General features: G+C 40.6%; 1 protein-coding gene across 2 annotated transcripts in view; it reads left to right on the forward strand.

The window, feature by feature from the left end:
- The window catches only part of AVL9 (AVL9 cell migration associated), a 71,338-nt gene extending 48,508 nt beyond the window's left edge, over positions 1 to 22,830 (forward strand). Inside the window, exons 11-17 of one of the 2 annotated variants that reach the window (XR_006964967.1) lie at positions 6,810 to 6,944; positions 8,743 to 8,962; positions 11,676 to 11,793; positions 14,679 to 14,732; positions 15,212 to 15,300; positions 18,260 to 18,584; positions 19,404 to 22,830. Coding sequence is in view for 1 of the 2 variants with exons in the window: in XM_047095105.1 (XP_046951061.1) it covers positions 6,810 to 6,944; positions 8,743 to 8,962; positions 11,676 to 11,793; positions 14,679 to 14,732; positions 15,212 to 15,300; positions 18,260 to 18,375 (732 nt within the window). In the remaining variant the exon portion in view is untranslated. Of the gene's footprint in view, positions 1 to 6,809; positions 6,945 to 8,742; positions 8,963 to 11,675; positions 11,794 to 14,678; positions 14,733 to 15,211; positions 15,301 to 18,259 lie in introns of both variants that reach the window. The other variant, XM_047095105.1, reaches the window with a different exon arrangement.
- Positions 22,831 to 23,080: the final 250 nt, after the last annotated feature.

Here is a 23,080-nt window from a genome sequence, read left to right on the forward strand (position 1 = left end):
GAGAATGATGCCTTTCATGTCACTCTCAGAAATGACGCTTACTGAATCACTGCCATCTATCCCAGATGCTAAAATAAGCTTGAACCTGTCCGGAGAGTTGATTTCTGAAGTGTAGAGAAGAAACCTGGGTGCTGAGGGAGAGAAGATGGGATTAGAGGCAGTGTTTGGGTACAGTACCCATAAGGTGAAGGGAAAGAATGAGGGGAACCAAAGAAGGAGGAGGAAAATTAGAGCATTCTCTATATCATATATACACTCTGCTGGACTAGACCACTTTAGAACCAGAGAAAAGTTGAAGGAGAATGAGAGAAATGGAAAAAAGCTAAAGAAGTTGGGGTAGTATTTTCAGATGTGGAAGACCATCCTGAGGGTTTTTATGTCTTTCCCTGATTTTAAATCTTCCTACCTTACTATTCAAAGAGTACTAGAATTGTCTACATACTGGAACAAAGCAGTTAGGGTTAGGGGCAGCCCGAAGGCCTGGGGCCCTGGGAGTTAGGGTTCCCACTTGTTTTAGTGTCATGAGTCCACTTCTGCCTCCTCTTTTCCAGGTATGAGGTAATATTTATTATTTGGTAAAAATTAGGTCTTTCCATAAATGGAACTCTGATGAAAAGTCCCCTCAATTGAGGCAACTCTAATTGAATAAAAGGGATTTTTATTTTTAGTATCTAAGAGATAGGGAAGATAATTTTAGGCAGCCACTAAATTCTTTTTGAGACTTTTGTGCCTTTTTTAAGAGATCAGTTACTTAGGTTTTTAAATTATATCTATTTGGTACCCTTGGTTTTTAAAATATTGCCTCCATCAGAAGATCACTTGATTTTGAATTCCTAATTTATTTTAACTTTTTTAGTAAAACAATAAACTTATGAAAAAGTTAAAAACATACGTAGTTGGAAACTAGATTTTTTTTTTTTTTTGCTACATGTATTAACCTCCTTTAGTTATTGCTTCTGAGCTTATATTTGGTTTGCTTGCTTGCAGCTTGTCATTTTCTTTTCTTTCTCTTTCTTTCTTTTCTTCTTTCATTATTCATCCATACATTCATTCATTCATTTTAGAGAGCATGTGTGAGCAGAGCAGAGGGGCAGAGGGAAGGAGAGGGAGAAAGAGAAAGACTCTTAAGCAGGCTCCATGCTCGCTGCAGAGCCCGACATGGGGCTCAATCCCACGACTCTGGGATCTTGACCTGAGCTGAAGTTAAGAGTCGGACACTCAACCGACTGAGCCACCCAGGCACCCTGCTTGTCATTTTCAAATTTAGGGAATCTACAAATACCTTGATGGGCTAGCCAAAAAGTCCTGGATGCATGTTTATGAATTTTTATTTAAGTAAGTGGAACCATACTTTTTTTTTCCTCTTGACCTTGTTTTTAGTTTCATCCGTGTTTTTGCCTGACATTGCATGTTGTTATTTCTATGTAGTTTTCCATTTTCAGCTATTCTGCAACTAATCAGATGTGTGGATGGACATCTGCATTGTTGCCAGTTTCTGGTTACTATAAGTAATGCTGCTATGAAAATCTTACTCAGGAGTCTTGCTAGACACATGCCAGAATTTCTGTAGCATTCAGTACTTAAAAGCAAGAATATTGGATTATGTGGAATGGGTGCCCTCAGCTTTACTAGAAGAATTCCAAATTGTTTGCTAAAGTGGTTGTGGCAATGTCCTCCATTCCCAAGGCAGGGTGTGAGTTCCCATTGCTCTGCATTCTCACCAACACTTGGTATTGCCAGCCTTTTTAATATTTAGTCTAACACTTAGCCAACCTGATAGTATCTTGTGTCTCTTGGTTTGCATTTTTTTCAGTAATTACTTTTGAGGCTGAGCATCTTTCCATATCCTTTGTGGTATGTGTTCAAAACTTGTCCTTGGGGCACCTGAGTGGCTCAGTTAGTTAAGCGTCCAACTTTGGCTTAGGTCGTGATCTCGAGGTTCATGGGTTCAAGCCCCACATCGGGCTCTGTGCTGACAGCTCAGAGCCTGCAGCCTGCTTCAGATCTGTGTCCCCCTTTCTCTTTGCTCCTCCCACCTTCATGCTCATGCTCTGTCTCAAAAATAAATAAAAACATTTTTAAAAAACTAAAACCTTTTCCTTGTCACTGATTTGTGGGACTTAATATATTCTAAATACCTTTTCTGTTCATCATTTTTTTTACTTTGTGGTTAGTGCCTTGGGAATCTTATTTAAGCATCCCTCCCCACCCCCACCTCGAGGTCACGAAGACAGTTTCCTGGGTTATCTTTCAAAGCTCTGTAGTTTTGGGGCACCTGGGTGGCTCAGTGAATTGAGCGTCTGACTTCGGCTCAGGTCATGATCTCACACTCGTGAGTTCGAGCCCGGTGTCGGGTTCAGCACTGATAGGTCAGAGCCTGGAGCCTACTTCAGATTCTGTGTCTCCCTCTCTCTCTCTGTCCCTCCCCAACTCGCGCTCGCTCTCTCTCTCTCTCTCAAAATAAATAAACATAATAAAAAAAATTTTAGGCTGTATAGTTTTGCCTTGCACAATTTGGTTATTATTAACTGGAATTAGTTTGTGTATGTTTGAGGAAGGAGTCTTTCTGGACTCTTATTCTTCCATTGGTATATTTATCCCCGGGGTGGTCCCACACTGTACATATATCCTATCAGGCAGAGAAAAGGCTCTCCCCCTCTTATTATTGTTTTTCAAGCATTTCTTAGTCCTTTGTATTTCCACATTAATTTTAGGATTATCTTCAAACTCTAGATAAATTGTGGAGAGAATGGACATCCCTATACCAGGGAGGCTTCCAATTCATGAACATGTTTATCATCCCTGACCAAAGGAGAGGTGAGAAGATGGCATACAGTCTTGATCATACTGTAGCACTAAGTCACAAGAGAGAAGACACACTGCTTTTTCAGCTCAGATTATTAGCTCATGGATTATTAGCTCATGACAGTTCTGCTAGATTTACCAAGCAGAGATGTAGGGATTTTTTCTGGTTCTTAATTGTGTTAAAATATATAATACATACATATACATATATATGTGTGTGTATATGTATATACGTATATGTGTTTATCTGTTTTTTTAAGCATTTTTAAGCATACAGTTTAGTAATGTTAAGTTACATTCACATCCTTGTGCTATTGATCTCCAGAACTTTCTCATCTTGAACTGAAACTCTATACCCATTAAACCATAACCTCCCATTACCCCTAACCCCTACCCCTGGCCCTGGGCAACCACCCTTTCTGTTCCTATGATTTTAACTACTCTAAATTTTTTTTTTTTAATGTTTATTTATTTTTGAGACAGAGAGAGACAGAGCATGAACAGGGGAGGGTCAGAGAGAGGGAGACACAGAATCTGAAACAGGCTCCAGGCTCTGAGCTGTCAGCACAGAGCCCAACGCGGGGCTCAAACTCATGGACTGCGAGATCATGACCTGAGCCGAAGTCGGCGGCTCAACCGACTGAACCACCCAGGCGCCCCTGATTTTAACTACTCTAAATGAATCATACATTATTTATCTTTTTGTGACTGGCCTGTTTGACTTAATATTCTCAAGGTTCATCCATGCTGTAACATACGTCACAATTTCTGTCCTTTCAGGCTGAATAATACTCCATTGTATGCATATATCATACTTTATCTGTTCATCTGTCAATGGACATTTGAGTTGCTCCCATGCTTTGGCTATTGTGAATAATGCTGCTATGAACATGGGTGTGCAAATACTGTTTGAATTTTTTTTTTAATGTTTATTTTTGAGAGAGAGCATGAGTGGGGGAGGGGCAGAGAGAGAGGGAGACAGAATATGAAGCAGGCTTCAGGCTCTGAGCTGTTGGGATCATGACCTGAACTAAAGTCCAGCGCTTAACTGGCTGAGCCACCCAGGTGCCCCTGGATTTTTGTTTTTACTATTCTGTAGCTCCAAATATGGAAATTAAAGTACCCTAGAAAAGTGAAAAGCCAGGAGGGGGCTTGGGTATGGAGGCTGCTTTATGTGAAAGGATTTGTGCTCTTGTTATCACCGTACAATGAGCTCTAAAAGATTTAGGGAAAAATAGATCATTTATTAAAAGTAACTGTGACACAATTTTAAGACTATTTTGAACTATTTTCATTAATTTTATAAATATGTAATACTTACACATGGTTCAGTATTCAGAAGATTCCAAAGCATGGTTACAGTGGTAACCAGCATTATTAGTCTTCTGTTTTCTCTGAGGGTATATTATATATACATAAGCGTGTAGATATTTTCCCCTCCTTTTTTACACAAATGGTACCAGACGATACCCCCCCCTTTTTTTTTTTAATTTGAGAGAGAGAGAGAATCTCAGGCCACACATTCAGCTCAGAGCCCTGACACAGGGCTTAATCTCACAACCCTGGGATCATTACCTGAGTCGGATGCTCAACCACCTGAGCCACCCATGCGCCTCGATACCCCATTTTTATATTTTTTCACCAACTATTCCTTGGAAGTGACTTGCATCCTTTATCAATGCAGGATGTTCCATTGTATAGACAAATGGTTTATTCAGTTCCCTGCCCATGAATGGTTAGGATTCGAATCTTTTGCTGCTATAAAAAACAAGGCTGCAATAAATAACTCTTTACAAATCTCACATATGAGCAGGTGTATCTGTAGGATAATATAAATTTTTTTTTTATTTTAATTTTTTTTTTCAACGTTTTTATTTATTTTTGGGACAGAGAGAGACAGAGCATGAACGGGGGAGGGGCAGAGAGAGAGGGAGACACAGAATCGGAAACAGGCTCCAGGCTCCAAGCCATCAGCCCAGAGCCTGACGCGGGGCTCGAACTCACGGACCGCGAGATCGTGACCTGGCTGAAGTCGGACGCTTAACCGACTGCGCCACCCAGGCGCCCCTATAGGATAATATAAGAAGTAGAATGCTGGTCAAAGAAGCATACATGTAGTTTTTTAAGGAATGTAATTTTTTAATATTTCTAAAAAGCTTTGAACTCTTGATTTTTTTTTTTTTAATTTTTTTTTTAACGTTTATTTATTTTTGAGACAGAGAGAGTCAGAGCATGAACAGGGGAGGAGCAGAGAGAGAGGGAGACACAGAATCTGAAACAGGCTCCAGACTCTGAGCTGTCAGCACAGAGCCCGACGCGGGGCTCGAACTCACGGACTGTGAGATCATGACCTGAGCCGAAGTCGGATGCTTAACCGACCGAGCCACCCAGGCGCCCCTTTGAACTCTTGATTTTTAAAAATATTTTTTTAATGTTTATTTTATTTTTGAGACAGAGACACAGCATGAGTGGGAGAGGGCAGAGGGAGGGAAACACAGAATCAAAGCAGGCTCCAGGCTCTGAGCTGTCAGCACAGAGCCCGATGCGGGGCTCGAACTCGTCAGCTGTGAGATCGTGACCTGAGCCGAAGTTGGATACTCAACCAACTGAGCCACCCAGGCGCCCCTGAACTATTGATTTTTTAAAACCTACTTCTTTGTTTTCATGCTGGTGTAATACATAGGGAGCGTTCAATATTGTAATGTTTATGTTTAGAAACAGGTACTTGGGATCAGGGGGAGTCTGTTTTTAAATACAGAGCTCACAAAGTAAAGCATGAACCCTGAGCCTTACCAGCTGAGTGATTCTGAATGAGGAACAGGGGTCTTTCCGGCCTTTAGTCCCAAGAGGGGCATGGGTTGAGAAGTGCTGTACTGAGTATCTCTAATGCATAAATGGGTTATTTCTGCTGTTTCTATTGGTCAGCATTTTATTAAATGGAGGAAGATACTGTGAAGAAAAAGAATAAAAGTAGGTTACTGGACCTATATTCCAACTTTTGGAAGTCTTCTCTCCCACATTAAGATATTTAACAACAACCTGTTAGGTACAAAGCACATCGCAGGACACAGTGAAGAACATGAAGTAGCAAAAGAGATGTCTCCTGCCCTCAAAAATAAGACATCATCCAGAGAATGCTCTCTAGTTCCGTGTTTGTTTAAAAAAAAAAAAAAGTAAAACTGTCACAGGACTTGAGATTCAAAACAAGTTCAAGGGTTCAACAATTCTGCCCTCCTGGCTTCATTACACAAATTGTGCCACTTGTTGGACATCTATTTTGATTGATAGTCTTCCAACAGAAATGCCATATCCTCCTTCATTGCATCATTGCAGTGTTAACAGCTTTATTTCTCAGGAAATATGCTGCCTTTTGTACACTTAACGGCCTGCTGTGGTTTGCAATTCGACTGTAATTTTCGGGGCATTATTTTCAAATACGAGTTCAAACAGAAGTTAAATATATAACTACTGCGTCTTTTTTTTTCTTTGCTTTAAACATGTAGCAAATATCTTGAAATATTTTTGCATGATTTTTAACAATAGGGCAAGTAAACAAATGCCATATGCAGTGCTTTGCTGTTCTCATAACAGTATGTCACTGGTTATGTGTTTTCAAATTTTCCTGGAAGAACTAACAGCTTTCTACTAAACAACATACTTTTTTAATGGATTTAATATTTCATTTCCTAACTGAAAAAGTCCAGTTCGTTAGTTACCGTGAAATCTTTTAAGTTGAACCGAGAACAAAGTGATCAAGTAAGACAATTTTCATGTTAGACCAGCACACATGGAAGAGGTTAGTGACTAACTGGACTCCGTGCAGTCAAGACCCAAGGGTTCCCTGGAATAAGTACTGTAGTGAGTAGGAGGTCAACTGTGCTAGGGATGGTATGGCAGTAGGACAAGTTTGGGAGTTTCCTTTCCTGCTGTTGGCTGTCTCAGCTTGAAAACAGGTGGCTGCCCCATTATTTTCTGATGTTGTCTATTATTCTTGTAACTCGTAGGGATATCTGTGTCTGCCATATATGGCATTGCAGCAGCACCACCTTCTCTCTGACGTCACCGTTCGCGGATTTGTTGCCGGGGCTACTAACATCCTCTTCCGACAACAGAAGCACCTCAGTGATGCCATTGTGGAGGTGGGTTTGCATATGAGTACATGTCCCTGACGCTGCTGGTCCTGTTTCTTTGTTAACTGGAATTCTAACAGCACGGGAATAACACTGATAAAGGTAAAAATTGCTGTCCCATGCATTCTACACACCTTAGGGTGTATTAAGTGATCTAAGTCTCGTAACAATCTGTGAGATATATAAGATGCTGTCCAGATCTTAACACGTTTGGGAAATAAGGAGCAGGGAAATTAAATGGCTGGTAAGTGGGAGTGACCCAGGATTGCAAGCCAGGCAGTCTGGTCCCACTACAATATCAAAATTAAAATGTGTTTATTGTTTAAATAATTTAAATACTTCTAACCTGTTTAATTTGCTCCTGATATGAAGAGGAAGTAGCTACAGATAAATATTTGACATCAACATATGAGAAATTTAAATCACGTGTTCACTTTTTAAATTGAAGTAATTTTTTAAAATTTCACCCAGCCTGGATTTTTATACTTTGTTTTGTTTTGTTTTTTAATAAAACTTTTTTTGGGGGGGGTGCCTGGGTGACTCAGTTGGTTGGATGTCCAACTCCTGATCTCACCTCAGGTCGTGATCTCATGGTTCGTGAGTTTGCGCCCCCACATTGGGCTCTATGCTGGCAGTACAGAGCCTGCTTGGGATTCTCTTCCTCTGCCCCTCCCCCATCCTCCCTCCCTCCCTTTCTCTCTCTCAAAAGTAAACATAAAATCTTTAAAAATTGTTTTAAAAATAAAACTTAAAAAAAAAATTTTTTTTAATGTTTATTTTTGAGAGAGGGAGAGACAGAGCATGAGCGAGGGGAACACAGACTCAAAGCAGGCTCCAGGCTCTGAGCTGTCAGCACAGAGCCCGACATGGGGCTCGAACTTACGAACCGAACCGCGATATCATGACGTGAGCCAAAGCCAGATGCTCAACCGACTGAGCCACCTAGGCATCCCAAAAATAAAACTTTTTTTAAATATTTGTTTATTTTGTGTCTGAGAGAAAGTAGGAGTGGGGTGGGGCAGAGAGTGGGAGAGCAGGCTTTATGCCCAGTACAGAGCCCGACCCAGGGCTGGATCTCACGACTATGAGATTATGACTTGAGCTGAAATCAAGTCAGACACTTAACTGACTGAGCCACCCAGGTGCCCCATATAATATCTAATACAAAGTACCAAAACGTGCTTCATGAGAAAATGTTTATAGTATGATAAATGAAAATTTGGGGGTCCCAGTTTTGAGGGGGAAAAAAAATAGGTCCATGCCTCCCCAGGCAGAGGGTAAAGATGGAAGGACAGAGTTGCTTCAATTATTACTGGTTACGTTCTGGTTCTGAAGTTGGTTGGTGGGTTCAGTTATGTGATTTATTGTTATATTTCAAAAGTAGCCTGTAAGTTATATATATCTCTTTGTATCTCAAATATTACATTATAAGAATATTCCAAAGTATCTGTATACTCAATGAAGGATTTTTAGCAACGGTACTTACAAATTGTAATTATTTCCGGTTGTGTGACAAAGGTGATTTTTACTACACATTTCCATTTTCTAATATATTTAGAATCAACATGTGTTACTTTTGTAACTCAGAATCAAATATTAATGTATCTGTTTTCTAAAACCATAAAATGAGGATTTTCGAAGTAAAGAAAAAACTTCAGTGTAAAAACCTCTTAGCCTCACTTTTTGAGAATGCTGTTATTCATATTTTCTTACTTCCAGCTTCAGCTTCCCAGTAGTGACTCTTTAAAGTGTTACATGGATATCTGTGTGAATGGCCAGACTCTGACTTGTACCCGGTACCCTCTAGGTGGAAGAAGCTCTGATCCAGATCCACGATCCGGAACTCAGGAAGCTGCTTAACCCAACCACCGCAGACCTCAGGTTCGCAGATTACCTAGTGAGGCACGTGACGGAGAACCGAGATGACGTCTTCCTGGATGGCACAGGCTGGGAGGGAGGTGATGAATGGATCCGAGCCCAGTTTGCAGTCTACATCCACGCGCTGCTGGCTGCCACGCTGCAGTTAGGTAAGGAGCACATAGCCAGTTTTTCCTTTTGTAATCTTTGTGAGGTTTTGAATTGCATAAGAAACACATTTTCATTTTGAAACCTTATCTGTTACTCCCTCATACAGAGATAACTTCTCTTAGCATTTTGAGTACTTTATATCCTCCCAGACCTTTTTCTCTTTATATGTTTTGGGTTTTAGCTTTGTGGTATTTGTGGTGATCCTTTTACAAAAGTGGATCACGTTTCAAATAGTTTTTGAAACTTAGCTTTTCTTTATTTAAAAAAAAACAAAACTTTCCAAGACGGTAAATCCAGGTCTTCATCACTTTTACGTGGCTGCTTTGTGCTCTGCCATATGGAAGGAAGGACATGTCAGGATCTGGGGGCTATTTATAAATACTGCTTACATGTTTTTAAGATCTGTGAAGGAAGAAAAGAGAAATATAAAAGGTAGAAATCACTGGAAATCACATTCCCAATGATTAAGCCTTCCAATTTCACATTCTCAGAACTATTCCTACTAAATGGTTAGGGTGGAGCAGGTAAAAGACTCACTCCTGTGTTAAAACCATCTCATTCCCCATAGAGAAGAAAATCTATAAAAAGCAAATGAAGCTCCGCAACGAGCTTTTGCAACATGGTCACCTACCACCATGGATATGTAGCAAAGATTTGGTAGATTTTTGTTGTTGTTAAAAGAGTGTTGAGGGGCGCCTGGGTGGCGCAGTCGGTTAAGCGTCCGACTTCAGCCAGGTCACGATCTCGCGCTCCGTGAGTTCGAGCCCCGCGTCGGGCTCTGGGCTGATGGCTCAGAGCCTGGAGCCTGCTTCCGATTCTGTGTCTCCCTCTCTCTCTGCCCCTCCCCCGTTCATGCTCTGTCTCTCTCTGTCCCAAAAATAAATAAAACGTTGAAAAAAAAATTAAAAAAAAAAAAAAGAGTGTTGAGCTTTTGTTTTTCCTTTTTTTCCAATTACCTCTACCTCTGTTTGGGGGAAGTTTTTAAAAATGTGGTGCAACACACATAACCTAAAATTTACCATCTTTGCCATGTATAAGTACGTAGTTCCATGGTAACATTAAGTACATTCACATTGTCCTGTCAGTAGATGTTGTAATCAACCCACCACTGTCACCTCTCAGGTTAGTTGTTCATGAAGTGTGTGTGACATTTGGAACCCAGGCTCCAGGTGTGTGCTTCATTTATAAAGGAACACTCTGTCCTTATTTGAGATATTTTTAGATATCTGCCTCTTCTACAGATTTAGCGGCTGAGACACCCAAGACTAAATGCTCAAGTTCAGAATCATTCAATAATCTAGTAAGAAAACCCCAGTCTCCACCAGTCATGTTAGCTTCATGAGTAGTTTACTTTTTAAACATATTTGCCCCGATAGCTGTAAGTGCTGAATAATAGTAGTAACTGGCCTTTTTTTTCTTTTTCTTTTGGAACATTTCATACGTGCAGGGACCTGTTTTGTTTTGAGCACCTTGTGTCTACTAACTAATTTCAACCTCACAACAGTCCTGGAGGTACATCCCTGTCATCTTTTTACAGGGAGGCAGTGAGACACAGAAAGGTTAAATAGGTTGCTCATCCATCTGGTAAAGACTGAGCTGTGATTTAAACTCAAATAATCTGACTCAGGCCCATGCTGCTGTTAAAGGAGATTCAGCCTAGTGAACTGTTTGAGGAATACGTTCTTAAAAAAAGTTCCGTATATTTTGCATTTAGAGCCATGTGTATCCTCTTCCTTTTTCCCAGCCACAAAAGTCATGTTTCACCTTCAAAGCAAGCAACTTATAATTAGTATGAGAAGAAAAAGCCATTCGAATCCATTCTCCAAACGTTTTCTGTTCTTCCAAGCAGAACAAATGCTCTCTTAAAGCTTCCTCATGATAATGAAAAAGCCGTGGGGCTCCTGGGGTGGCTCCATCAGTTAAGATTAAGTGTCCAACTTTGGCTCAGGTCATGGTTTCGCAAACTGAGTTCGAGCCCTGCGTTGGGCTCTGTGCTGACAGTTTAGAGCCTGGAGCCTGCTTCAGATTCTGGGTCGGGGTCTGTCTGTCTCTCTCTCTCTCTCTCTCTCTCTCTCTCTCTCTCTCTCTCAAAAATAAACATTAAAAATTTTTTTTTGAACTGAAAAGTTTTTAACATTAAATATGAAAATTCCTTTGTTATTTTAAGTAAAATAACAGTGAAATGCTTGGAAATTAAAGAATGAGTTTCACCAAATAGTGTGATAAAGTCCAAAGAAGAAAAAAGTGACTAAAAAACCAATTCATGTATTCATTCTAATTTTTTAATAGAAAAATAACAATTTGAAAAGACAGAAAGATGCTCTGATTGCCTACTCCATATGTATACATCAGTACAGTTACTGTCCAGCCTACAGTTTTTGTTAAATAACACTATGCCTCCTAACCTTGGTAAGGAGAACGTGGAAATATTTTGGAATTATAAGGAACCTTAGAATATATCTGGCTCAACCCTCTTATTTTCCGGTTAGGAGAATGAAGTTCTGAGTGATTAAGTGACTTGCCAAAGGCCACATAGCTTCTTAACAGGATTTCTGGAACTAGACCCAAGTTTCCTGATATCTGGTAGGCTATCTCCCCTATAAAGCAGGGGGGTGGAGGGGACAAAGCCATTCCTTCACCCTTTTTGGTTGTTAATTTTCACATCCCTGACTGGCTACAGTCCAGCTCAACTTTCAAATATTTGCTTGACAGATAATGAAAAGATACTATCGGACTATGGGACAACCTTTGTTACAGCATGGAAGAATACTCACAACTACAGGGTGTGGAACAGCAACAAGCATCCGGCACTTGCAGAAATAAATCCAAAGTAAGCACGTCCTCTGAAGGTTGATAGTATGTAACATGGTGGATTTACTAAGTATGCCCTAATGTAAAGAAGGATTGTATTTTAACTTTGATGACATTGTGAATATCTCCAAAAATCTCCTGAAGTAAATTATAAAATCCCAGATACAGAGAAGCAGCTGAAAACTGCTTCCCTATTCTTCTTACACAAAATGCTCCAGACATTTTTGGAAGGATTTGCATTTCTCCCAGATCTTGGCATAATTCAGAAGAGGAAATCTTGGCACGTGGTGATACTCGATACATGATAGTTCTTCTCTCCCTTTCCCTGGATCTGTACTTTAGCTGAATGGTCAAACCAGGTAGAAACCTCGAAGGAAATACCACTGAGAGGTTATTTTAAAACATGAAGTGTGAAAAAGCTGAAGTTGATTTTTGAACTCCTAGGTGTGTGGTCAAGCCTGGCTTCCACCGCAGGTTCTAAAATCCTACAAAATTTAATACCTGTCGCAGTATTGAATGTTGACAGACTTTATCCACGTAGGCATAAAAGACATTTAAATATGCTGTGGCGTGGGGCCATTATGACATGAGGTTATCTTTGAATGGAACAGAGGAGTGTGAGGAGACCCATTGATAGAACATGTGCGGTAGTACCCCCTTATCCGTGGCTTCACTTTCCAGTTTCAGTTACTCAGGGTCACCCGCAGTCTGGAAGCAAATGATCTTTTTTGTGATGTATCGTCAGGTCAGTAGCAGTCTAACGCTACCTCACAGTACTTAACATCCTTCACCTCACTTCTTCTCATCGCGTAGGCATTTTATCCTCTCCCATCACCAGAGGAGGAAGGGTGAGTGTAGTGCCAGAAGAGATTTTCAGAGGAAAAGAGAAAGACCACATTCACATAACTTTGATTGCAGTATAGTGTTATAATTGTTTTATCATTAATTTTTGTTAATCTCGCTGTGCCTAATTTATAAATTAAACTTTATCGCAGGTATGTATGTACAGGAAAAAACATAATGCAAATAGGATTCAGTACTGTCTGTGGTTTCAGGCATCCACTGGGGATCTCGGAGTGTATCCTCCACAGATAAGGGGGAACTACCGTACATCCTGAGAACTTCTTTTCTAAAATTTTTTTTTTTTTTCAACGTTTATTTATTTTTGGGACAGAGAGAGACAGAGCATGAACGGGGGAGGGGCAGAGAGAGAGGGAGACACAGAATCGGAAACAGGCTCCAGGCTCTGAGCCATCAGCCCAGAGCCCGACGTGGGGCTCGAACTCACGGACCGCGAGATCGTGACCTGGCTGAAGTCGGACGCTTAACCGACTGCGCCACCCAGGCGCCCCTGAGAACTTCTTTTCTAAATTAAACTATTAAAATGTTTTTGTAATGATGAACAGAATGTTTATCAGGTGTACACTGAACATTTGTTTTTATTTGTATTTTAAACTTCTCAGTAAGAGTCAGACAAAAATCAGCTTTGTACTGACTACTGTATTATTTGGGAGCCAGAGTTAACTAGACTGGGAATGTGATATAAGTGGTGCTATGAAGAATATTCCCTCTCCCTCCCCCCAAAATCCAGATATTTATGTCATAGTAACTTGGGGAAGCATCTGCAAGGATGAAGTATAGCAGGGTTGTAAAGAACATGTCTGTTAGCCTTTATATCATCTATCAAGAAAAATGACTAGGTTCAGCAACGATTTTGGTGGATTTAATCATCACACTGGGCTGTAGCAGAAACCTATGTTGCCATTTGAATGTGGTAAAAACAGAATTAAAAGGCAAAAACAGCTTAATAGTATTAAATGAAAGAGCTGAGAGTTCAAAGTATTCTCCCTCACTAACCACAAGGCCTGTAGTTTAAAGAGTGATGAAGGGAAACAGATGTGAGTTTGTTTGCCTGGTGGCCCTCACTGTGGTGGTGCTGGGGTGGGGGGTTTGGGGGGTCCACTGCGACCATCCGCAGTGTGTCATGCAGGGCCATCTGGTCTCCTCCCCTGCTGGTCAGATCTCTATCTAGTCTCTGCATTTGCTGTGGTGCCTCAAATTTGAACCAACTCTACAGATTTTTTTTTTTAACGTTTATTTTTTCAGAGACATAGACAGGGCACAAGTTGGGGAGGGGCAAAGAGAGAAGGAGACACAGATTCTGAAGCAGGCTCCAGGCTCCGAGCTGTCAGCACAGAGCCCCACATGGGGCTCGAACTCACATACTGTGAGATCATGACCTGAGCCGAAGTCAGATGCTTAACCACTGAGCCACCCAGGTGCCCTGAACCAACTCTACAGATTTTAATGCAGGTTCATAAGAGGCTTAGCTGGAATGGGCTTTAAAAGATTCTAAGACAGTGGTTTTAAAAATGTGCAAATAGGGGCGGGCGCCTGGGTGGCTCAGTTGGTTAAGTGTCTGACTCTTGGTTTCAGCTCAGGGCGTGATCTCACAGTTTGTGAGTTCGAGTCCCACATCACGCTCTGCGCTGACTGCGTGGAGCCTGCTTGGGATTGTCTTTCCCTCTCTCTGCCTCTCCCCCAATCATGCTGTCTCTGTCTCTCTCAAAACTAAACTTAAAAAAATAAAATAAACATTGATGCTTAGCCCAACCCCAGACCAAATAAATCAGAACATTAGTGTAACATTAACACAAACCACCCACCGCACTCCAAGGAAAAAACAAAACAAAACACCTTTCTACAAGTGACGAATTAAGCTCAGAGAGGCTCCCGAGACTGTAAGTAGAGAGCTGTGATCAGAGACCTGTTGTCACATGCAGAGCACCACCACCCAGCTGAGTCATCCCTGCAAGGTTTACTGATACTTTTTGTGACAGCTTTGTTTTGCAGCTTTATTGGTCAAATACTTAGAATCTAATAGACTCAAACTTTGTTTTACAGTCATCCTTTTCAAGGCCAGTACTCAGTGTCAGACATGAAGTTAAGATTCTCACAGTGAGTATTTAGAGAAAAAAACTAGGAAAAATTTTATGTCTGAGTTTATGCCATGTGTTTCATTGCTAATTAGGAATTGTTTTTCTCCACTTGATAGACTTGTGCTTCAAATAGTAACCAAATATGTGCATAACATTCTTCAGCTCAGCAGTGTGTATGTTTCAGAGTGAAAACACTGCTGTCTCATAGAGAATGGTGTGAACTAATAACAGAGTTGCCATTTTTATTCTGGTGGAGTAACTTTAGCCAATCATAACTGTAGGGAGAATTAACCATGCATCCTTATGTCCTTTTTTTTTGGTTCATCTGCATGTTATTTTAGTATTTTCTGAAAATGTACATGCTTAAAAGTTTACTAAATTAATTGATGCACAACAAATAATTTAGCTTCTTTTCTCAATTCTAATTTGGGGGATGGTTATAGAAGGTGCTGTGTGTGAATTTTTGTAATGTACTTAAAACTTCTTTGCTTTCCTCAGTTCTGTTCAAAACAGTGAACGTGGCAAAAAAATTGGAAACGTCATGGTCACAACCAGCCGAAATGTTGTACAAACAGGAAAAGCTGTTGGTAAGACATGCCCTTAGCCAGAAACAGATTAGAATCATAACACATCTCTTCTCTGTACTCAGTGTGTCATTGATAAAATCATAAAGTTGTAGAAATCTGTGTATCCTATAATACAAGATTGTTGAATACAAAAGTTGTTTTTGTGAAAATATTGACAAAATGTTAAAATTCTTGTGACATCAGGTAATGTCAAAGTTCAGCAAATTTTGCCACACCTGATGGAAAGAAACCAATTTTCTGATGAATTCACTGTTCTCTTACAAGGATTCAAATTTCACTGGAGTTTTGTCCCCATTTCCTGTGCTGCCTGCATTTTTGTATAAGTAGTAGAACACCATAATAAAGCAGACATTAAGAGTGCTGTCTTCTAAGGTATTAACATACAGTAAAAAAAATCACTGAAATGAACAGGCGATTTTTAAAAGATCAACAATATCAATAAAACCTTCATAGGCTAATAAGAGAAAAAATACAAGTTACCAGTATTGGGAATGAAAGAGGGGACATCACTATAGATCTTACAGAAATGAAAAAGATTATAAGGGAATATTGTGAATAACTTTATGCCAGTTTTTTGGCAATTTAGATGAAATATGCAGATTATTTGAAAGACTCAAATTGCCACGGTGCCTGGGTGGCTCAGTCACTTAAATGTCTGACTTCAGCTCAGGTCATGATCTCATGGTTCATGAGTTCAGGCCCCGCATCAGGCTCTCTGCTGTCAGCTCAGAGCCTGCTTCAGATCTTCTATTCCCCTCTCTCTGCCCCTCCACCTCAAAAATAAACAGTAAAAAAAAAACCCCTCAAATTGCCAAAATTGATGCAGTAAGTAGTCAGGAATTTGAATAGCCCTGTATCTAGTAAATAAGTTGAATTAAAAATAAAAACCATGCCATAAGGTTTTTTATTTAATCCAGGTAAAGATGGCTTCACTTAGGAATTTTATCAAATGTTTAAGAAATAATACTGAATTTTTTTTTTTAAGTTTTATCTATTTTTGACAGAGAGACAGCGTGAGTAGGGGAGGGGCAGAGAGAGAGAGCTTGAGAGAGAGAATTCCAAGCACAGAGCCCTATGCGGGACTCAAACTCATGGAACCATGAGATCATGACCTGAGTCAAAACCAAGAGTTGGACGCTCTACTGACTGAGCCAGCCAGACACCCCAGGAATAATACTAATTTTATACAAACTCTTTCAGAATGTAGTGGATGGGATATGATCCTCCCCAGTTCATCTAATGAGGCCAGTGTTACCCTGAGAACTGAAGCCTGTCAAATGGTAGCATGGTGTCGTTTACATTCTTGTGCAGAGTGTTCTTCACTTAAAATACTTTGCAGTTTGTTCCATATCCATTCTAAAAAAAAAGTCTCGTTCCTTTTTTATATTTTTAACCTTTTTTTTATATAATTTCAGACTTGAATGGTGCAACAGTGTACATGCTCCCAATTATCTCAGGTTCACCAGTTATTTACATTTTGCCATATTTGCTTTGTCACATCAATATGTAAAAATAGGTGCCATCTCCTTCCTTAGCTTCCTTGAGAGGTTGACTAACCCTTCCTGTACACAGTTTAAAAGCCTTGGAATTAGGTGATTTCTGTGCAGGCCTGAGTTCTAACATTCTGTGTACCTAGAGTCAGGGTGAGTGAGCTACATACGTACTGTGTGGACCCTTTAAAAAACAGACATAGAGCACAAAGCCCATCAGTGGGTCTGTCTCATGGCAAGGAATGGAATTTAAGATGTGAGCATTTATTTCCATACAATATTACGCGTTTAACTTATTTTGAATTCTTTTTAACAGAAAAATTCTACTTCATATAGGTATATGATGTCGATTGTTACTTCATTATTAGTGATGCTGCTGCTAAGGCCAGCTCTCTTCCCCACTCCCCTGTCTAAGAATAGTGGGAGTATATGATTTAACTGCAGTAATTTCACTTGTACATCAGCTTTGGAGATAAGTTTCTTTAAAACAAAACAGACAGACCTGAGGCAGATGGAGCAGTCGGCATCTTCATTTATGGCAGCAGCGTTTCAATTTTTTTTTTTTTTTAAGTGTTTGTTTATTTTTGAGAGAGACAGAGACAGAATGTGAGTGGGTTTGGGACAGAGAGAGATGGAGACTCAGAATCCAAAGCAGGCTCCAGGCTCTGAGCTGTCAGCACAGAGCCCAACACAGGGCTCGAACTCAAAAACTGTGAGATCGTGACCTGAGCTGAAGTCGGACACCCAACCAACTGAGCCACCCAGGCGCCCCTGGCAGCAGTGTCTCAGATGACAAAAGCACATTTCCTGAGAGCAGCCTAACCACTCTTGCCAGGGGAGGTGGTTATCAGTTATCAACTTGGATGTGAGCCACCGAGAGAGCACATAGTTTGTTTTTTGTTTTGGTTTTTTTTCAGCTCTCCCAGGTGATTCTGATGCACAGCCAGTGCTGAGAACCGCTGGCCTAGCATGCTGGGTATAAAGGAAAGAACTGGCTGACCACCTTCAGAACGAACGCTTAGGAGAGTAGGCTCTTAACCCAGAAGTTACCCAGTTTCCTACTAAATATGCCCATGGAAAGGGATTGTTTTGAACCTAGAAACTTAAACGGTATTTTAGTGGGGCGCCTGGGTGGCTCAGTCAGTTAAGCGTCCGACTTCAGCTCAGGTCATGGTCTCGCAGTTCGGGAGTTAGAGCCCTGCATCAGGCTCTTTGCTGACCACTCAGAGCCTGGACCCTACTTCGGATTCTGTGTCTCCCTCTCTCTGCCCCTCCCCTGCTCACCCTCTGTGTCTCTCTCTGTCTCTTTCAAAAATAAGCGTTAAAAAAATTTTTTTAATGCTGTTTTAGTAACTATTAACATACTGATGTGTAACAGTAAATAAACATTTATTAGCATTGGTCTTTCGGTATCTCCTAACAAAAGTGAAGACATGTTTCCTTTTGTTTTTCCTCTCCTCTCCCTCCAGGCCAATCAGTTGGAGGAGCTTTTTCCAGTGCAAAGACAGCTATGTCTTCCTGGCTTTCCACTTTCGCCAGTCCCGCCCCCCAGAGTCTCACTGAGCCGCCCGACGGGAAGCCCTGACAAGGTGTCCAGAGGCCGTGGTCGCTTCCTTAAGTTTAAGTGTTCCCTGTCTGTCTGCTGCTCCCAGACTGTTCCTCTTCATCGGCCACAGGTCCACGGCAGGGGACCAGTACGTCGAACTGTTTACATGGATGGTTGCCCTCTGTCTAAATGAATTCACAGGATGCTGGAGAGATGAAATCGCAGCCATAGAGGGGATGGCTCTCCAGGTTGGGGTTTAAATTGACTACTTTTATTTCAGTCTGAGCCTGATTAAAACAGACAGTGAACCTTCTAATGAATTTTCAGTCCTGATATTCTACATTTGTTTACTTTAGAAAAGTTTTTACTTATGTAAATTTTGTTCTCTTTTGCTGTTTGAATATCCAGGTGGCCATTGTAATTTATATGTGGTAAAATTAAGTTATCTTACTATTTTAATTTCAAGTTGGCCCTAAAATGTGCTTATAAAGTTAAGGGGCCATACAGTCCAGCCCTTTGTTGTTATTTTGCTGATTATGTGATGGTTTTTTGTTTGTTGGTTCTCTACCCACAAAACACACTTATCAATTCACTGACTCCCAGAAACGTGAAAGCCAGAGGCAGTAGTTCTGAGGATGAAGTGTTTTGTTTTATGTTTATAGTTTATTCTTTCCCAGTCCTAAGCACTTGCTCTGAGGCATCAAGAATGTCACAGTGGTGTTGGAGTGGTGTAACCAGAATGTGTATTTAGGGCAAGGCTTTAGAAGCCCTAGGTGTGAGTTCTGTCAACTCTAGTTATCTTGCAGTCTTCTACAAGCATTTTTTAACCCGCAGTTTGTGCCTTCTATTTCTTCTTTTAAACCGTTTCCCATTGGCTGTTTACAGACATAACAGGTTTTTTCTTAGTCTTATTCTTCATACAGCTTTTCAAGGCACTTGGCCTTTCTACTTCCCTGATGGAAAATCCTTCGGTAATCAATCCCTACCCCATTATAAAAGTATTTATAAAAGAAAAACGAGATGATCCATAAATATTAAATAGAAATCTCATCTTCACTCACGTTTAGAAAAGCAAGAGGCAAGAGGAGAAAACTACAGCTGTGACATCAGTCTTGTTTCACAAAGGACCTCTGGTTTCACCTTAGACGCATGCACATGTGTGCTACGTACTGAAGATTTTTATACAACTGGACCTCACGTATCTGCCATGCACAGCTCTCATTTGCTTTTCAAGGGGACTCTGGATGGGTGTTCTCAGGGAGTACTTACAGGGGACAGACTTTTTTCAGTAACAAAGGACACTTGGCAAATATGTTGTGAGTATGATCTACATATGATAGGGTGTTGGGAAAATAAGGGATCTAATTAAGGAGAACATGTGATTATATTTGATTTATCCCTTACAAAATGTTGATGTAAGAAGTAAATTCTTCTAGGGCATGTGAAATGGACATAGGGATATAATCTAAATGTCTCTAAAATCTCCTATTTGTGCTTTAACACAAGTCTGACAAACGTAAAAGCGTACTTCCTTTTGAGCACAATAACTCAAGAATTCAGTGATGATCAATGAAAGGGCTTATTGTGAGAACTCTATTAACTCCACTTCTGCTGGGGAAGTTAGCCTTCTCAGGAAATACTATTTGAAGAGAAGAAAGTAATAACCAAACAACACCTTAAAAGGTAACTTTAATTAGTGTTGCACTGAGACTGTAAAGAATTCATTCTAACATCCTGTTTCATGAGGCCGCATCATTAGTCGGGGTGTCTAGTGTTGGTGTGCAGTTGTTAGCTCTCTGCTGCCCAAGCTTCACAGCGCCAAGAGCAGCTGCGAGGCCGGCCGGCACGCCGCTGGTCCATCCTCCAGTTTGTTTGGGTTGCAGGTTTGGGGTAAATTCTCATCTCTCACTGTTCAGAAGCAGGCCAATCTACACGTTGCTATCCCACTGAAATAAAAATGGTTACGTGAAATTTAACTTTGTTTTAAGATCACTTTTTCCCCATTTTAACATATACTTTTACATGAACTTGCTATTAATTTTTCTAGTTCAGAGTTCAGCTCTTAAGCTGGTCATTTAACTGACTTTCAGCATAAAGTGAGTATCTCAAAAGATAGAACTTTTGTCAGAGAAGTAGTCAAAAGACTGTAACTATATTTCCTTCAGGTTCTGGGAGGCATTGGAGTTTTCAGAGAGCGTAAGCTAATATGTTGTTGGCAGGGGCCTCAGGGCAGCCAGCACAGTTGAAGGCAGGAAGCTTGGCCCCTTGTCCTGGGAGCCCGCGTGCTTGTGACTTGGATTCCAGGCTTCAGCTGAGTGGCCAGCCCCAGAAGCTGTAGCCTTCCTGGTTCTGTGAGCCACGGGAGCCAACATGGGGCCATCTTTAGACATAGCACCCGTAAAGGTGGATGTTCTGCTTTGGCCACACTTGCTCCAGTCCCTTTGTGTCCAAGAACTGAGTATTGGTAAGTAGGCCTGAGGGAGCTAGGGTTAGCCAGGCCTTTCCAGGGTGTGCCAGCCACACAGACTGCATCTATAGCTTGGTGGTGGCCTCACTGCTATCTAGGTAACTTAAAAGTAGTGCTGGGGAAAAGTCCCTGGCATTTCGTTCCTACTAAGGCATTGTAATGACAATTGACATAGGGAAGGAAAAGAGTTAAGGCTACCAACCACCCGACCTGGACCTGCGTTAAGAGAAAAAGTTGCATGTCAAGAGTGAGGCTCAGAGTTCTCTCGCGTATGCATTTGACTCACATAACCAGGATGAATAGTCTATCTCCAGATCCCCTAGTGATTTACTAGTTAGTGCCCAAGCTCTAAAACAATCTTTATCTACTTTTTGCTTTAAGAAACAGCAGAAATATCCTCAGGCAGCAAACCAGAGCATATGACGTGATTTCCTCAATCTTATCTTGCTTTCTCAGTTCTATATTAAGCATTGGATTTTTTTTTTATGATAATTTACTTTAGAAACGTAAGAAGAAAGCAAATTTGGAAGGGAGAGAAGTTAGAAGTCACAAAATTGAGGAACAAGGTACTTACAATCTGAATGAAGGTATTCTGAGGACACAGTATTTAATGTGCTGAAAGTTATAAGAATTCTTTTACAGAGAAGTTAGGATTTTAATCTACTGGTTACAAGTTTGAAAATGAAGCTATAATATTATCTCCCCGGCAGGCAGGTTTTGTTCTTACTTTGTTTTGTGGAAGTTACAGCCCGTGTTTCCCTCTGGGCCTGGTGACGAGCTGGGGAGTGTTCAGCTCTGGGAGGGGCAGTGGACTGATCTTGAACCGCATGAACTTTTATCCTTGTCAGCGGTTGGGGCGAGTAGCCTGTTGGGACGGTAGCTGCTACATATTGTCCATTATTTTATCAGGGAGCTGGTTGGGACTCGAGATGGCATCAACATTTGCATGCCACCAGAGGTGGCCCAGCATTCGTGGCCTTTCCACCCAGGTCGGTGGGCAGCCATTAAAGCTGACAGGGAGTGCAGCCCTGGTTTCTAGAAGAGGATTGTCATTCTGTGCAACGCAGTGTGCCACTGGGAGTATTTCATTCCAGGTCTTTGGACTTCGTGACATTGGAATTGTTTTTTCATAATTTCCAACATTCCATAAATATTTGTCAAGGACAAAGAAGAGGAATGTGGATCTTTATTGTTTTCATATAAATAACTTTGTACGTGTGACTTCCTGCTTTCGTATGAAGGGGAAGAAATTAGCTCCTCCCTTGTATGGTAACTCCAGAATTAAAAAGATTGTGCACGTATAGGGGTTGAGTATATTTTGTAAAACTCTAATGATTTGTATTTCTGTGCTGTTCTAAAGTTTACCTTTTTACTTCTATTAATTAAAGATATAGAAACTATATATTTAAATCATGTAAATGGGACACAATTTAGGGTTTTTTCCCCAGTCTTCTTTTTCATCAGCTTCTCACACACACACAGTATGCTGCTCAGATTTTTTTGTGTGCAATATAAACATTTGAACATTTCAGTCAGGTACTGAGCCAGAAATGGTAATTGAAGTTTTTTAGAAAGCTTCTGTGCTTAGAAAATACTTTGTTTTCTTGAAATATTAATAATTTATAGCTGGAAAAATAGGATCAAGACTTAACGTGTTTCAGACCACTTGGTCATTGCTTCCTAAATGTAGGAAGCGTTTGATTAACAAGTTGGTAAAGGCATTTAGTGGTCACAAAAATAGTTTAAATATTTGAGATTAAAGGCTTCCCACAAACCCTCTGAGAAAGTTTAGCTAAGAAATCTTAGAAAGTTTTCTGAGGAGGTTTGGCTGTGGCACATGTTTTGATCAGAAAGATAGTTTCTCTTTGCTCCAGTAGGTTTATAATTTGTACTAGTTCTTTCCGTTGTCATTTGTTAAAAAAAAAAATGTTAAAATTATAAATCATGTCTAATCATAGTGAATTGTAAAAGTTCTGTATTTTTATTTTAAGGAAACATAAGAATAAAATTATCCTGTTTGTCCTGCACACAGTTGTACTTGGCCTGTCTTTCTAGAAATACCCTTCATGTTGTCGGTGTGGTCTCTGGCCCGCTCCACAGTTGGACAGCAGTGCCAACTTCGTGTAAGAAACCAGCACACAGACCCAACTAAAGGACTCGTTACTCCTTTAAACTCTCGTGTTGATGTTGTTTATGGTGGTGCCTCTATTTTTAAGGTGGTGGCTTCTGCAGGAAGAGCCTCTTAGCTTCTGTGGAAGGCTAAGTGCACAAAGTATA

The sequence above is a fragment of the Lynx rufus genome, unplaced genomic scaffold, assembly GCF_022079265.1.
Source record: "Lynx rufus isolate CCGP_SWC_20201006 ecotype Redwood Valley unplaced genomic scaffold, mLynRuf1.p SCAF_4, whole genome shotgun sequence".
NCBI classification, from domain to species: Eukaryota; Metazoa; Chordata; class Mammalia; order Carnivora; family Felidae; genus Lynx; species Lynx rufus.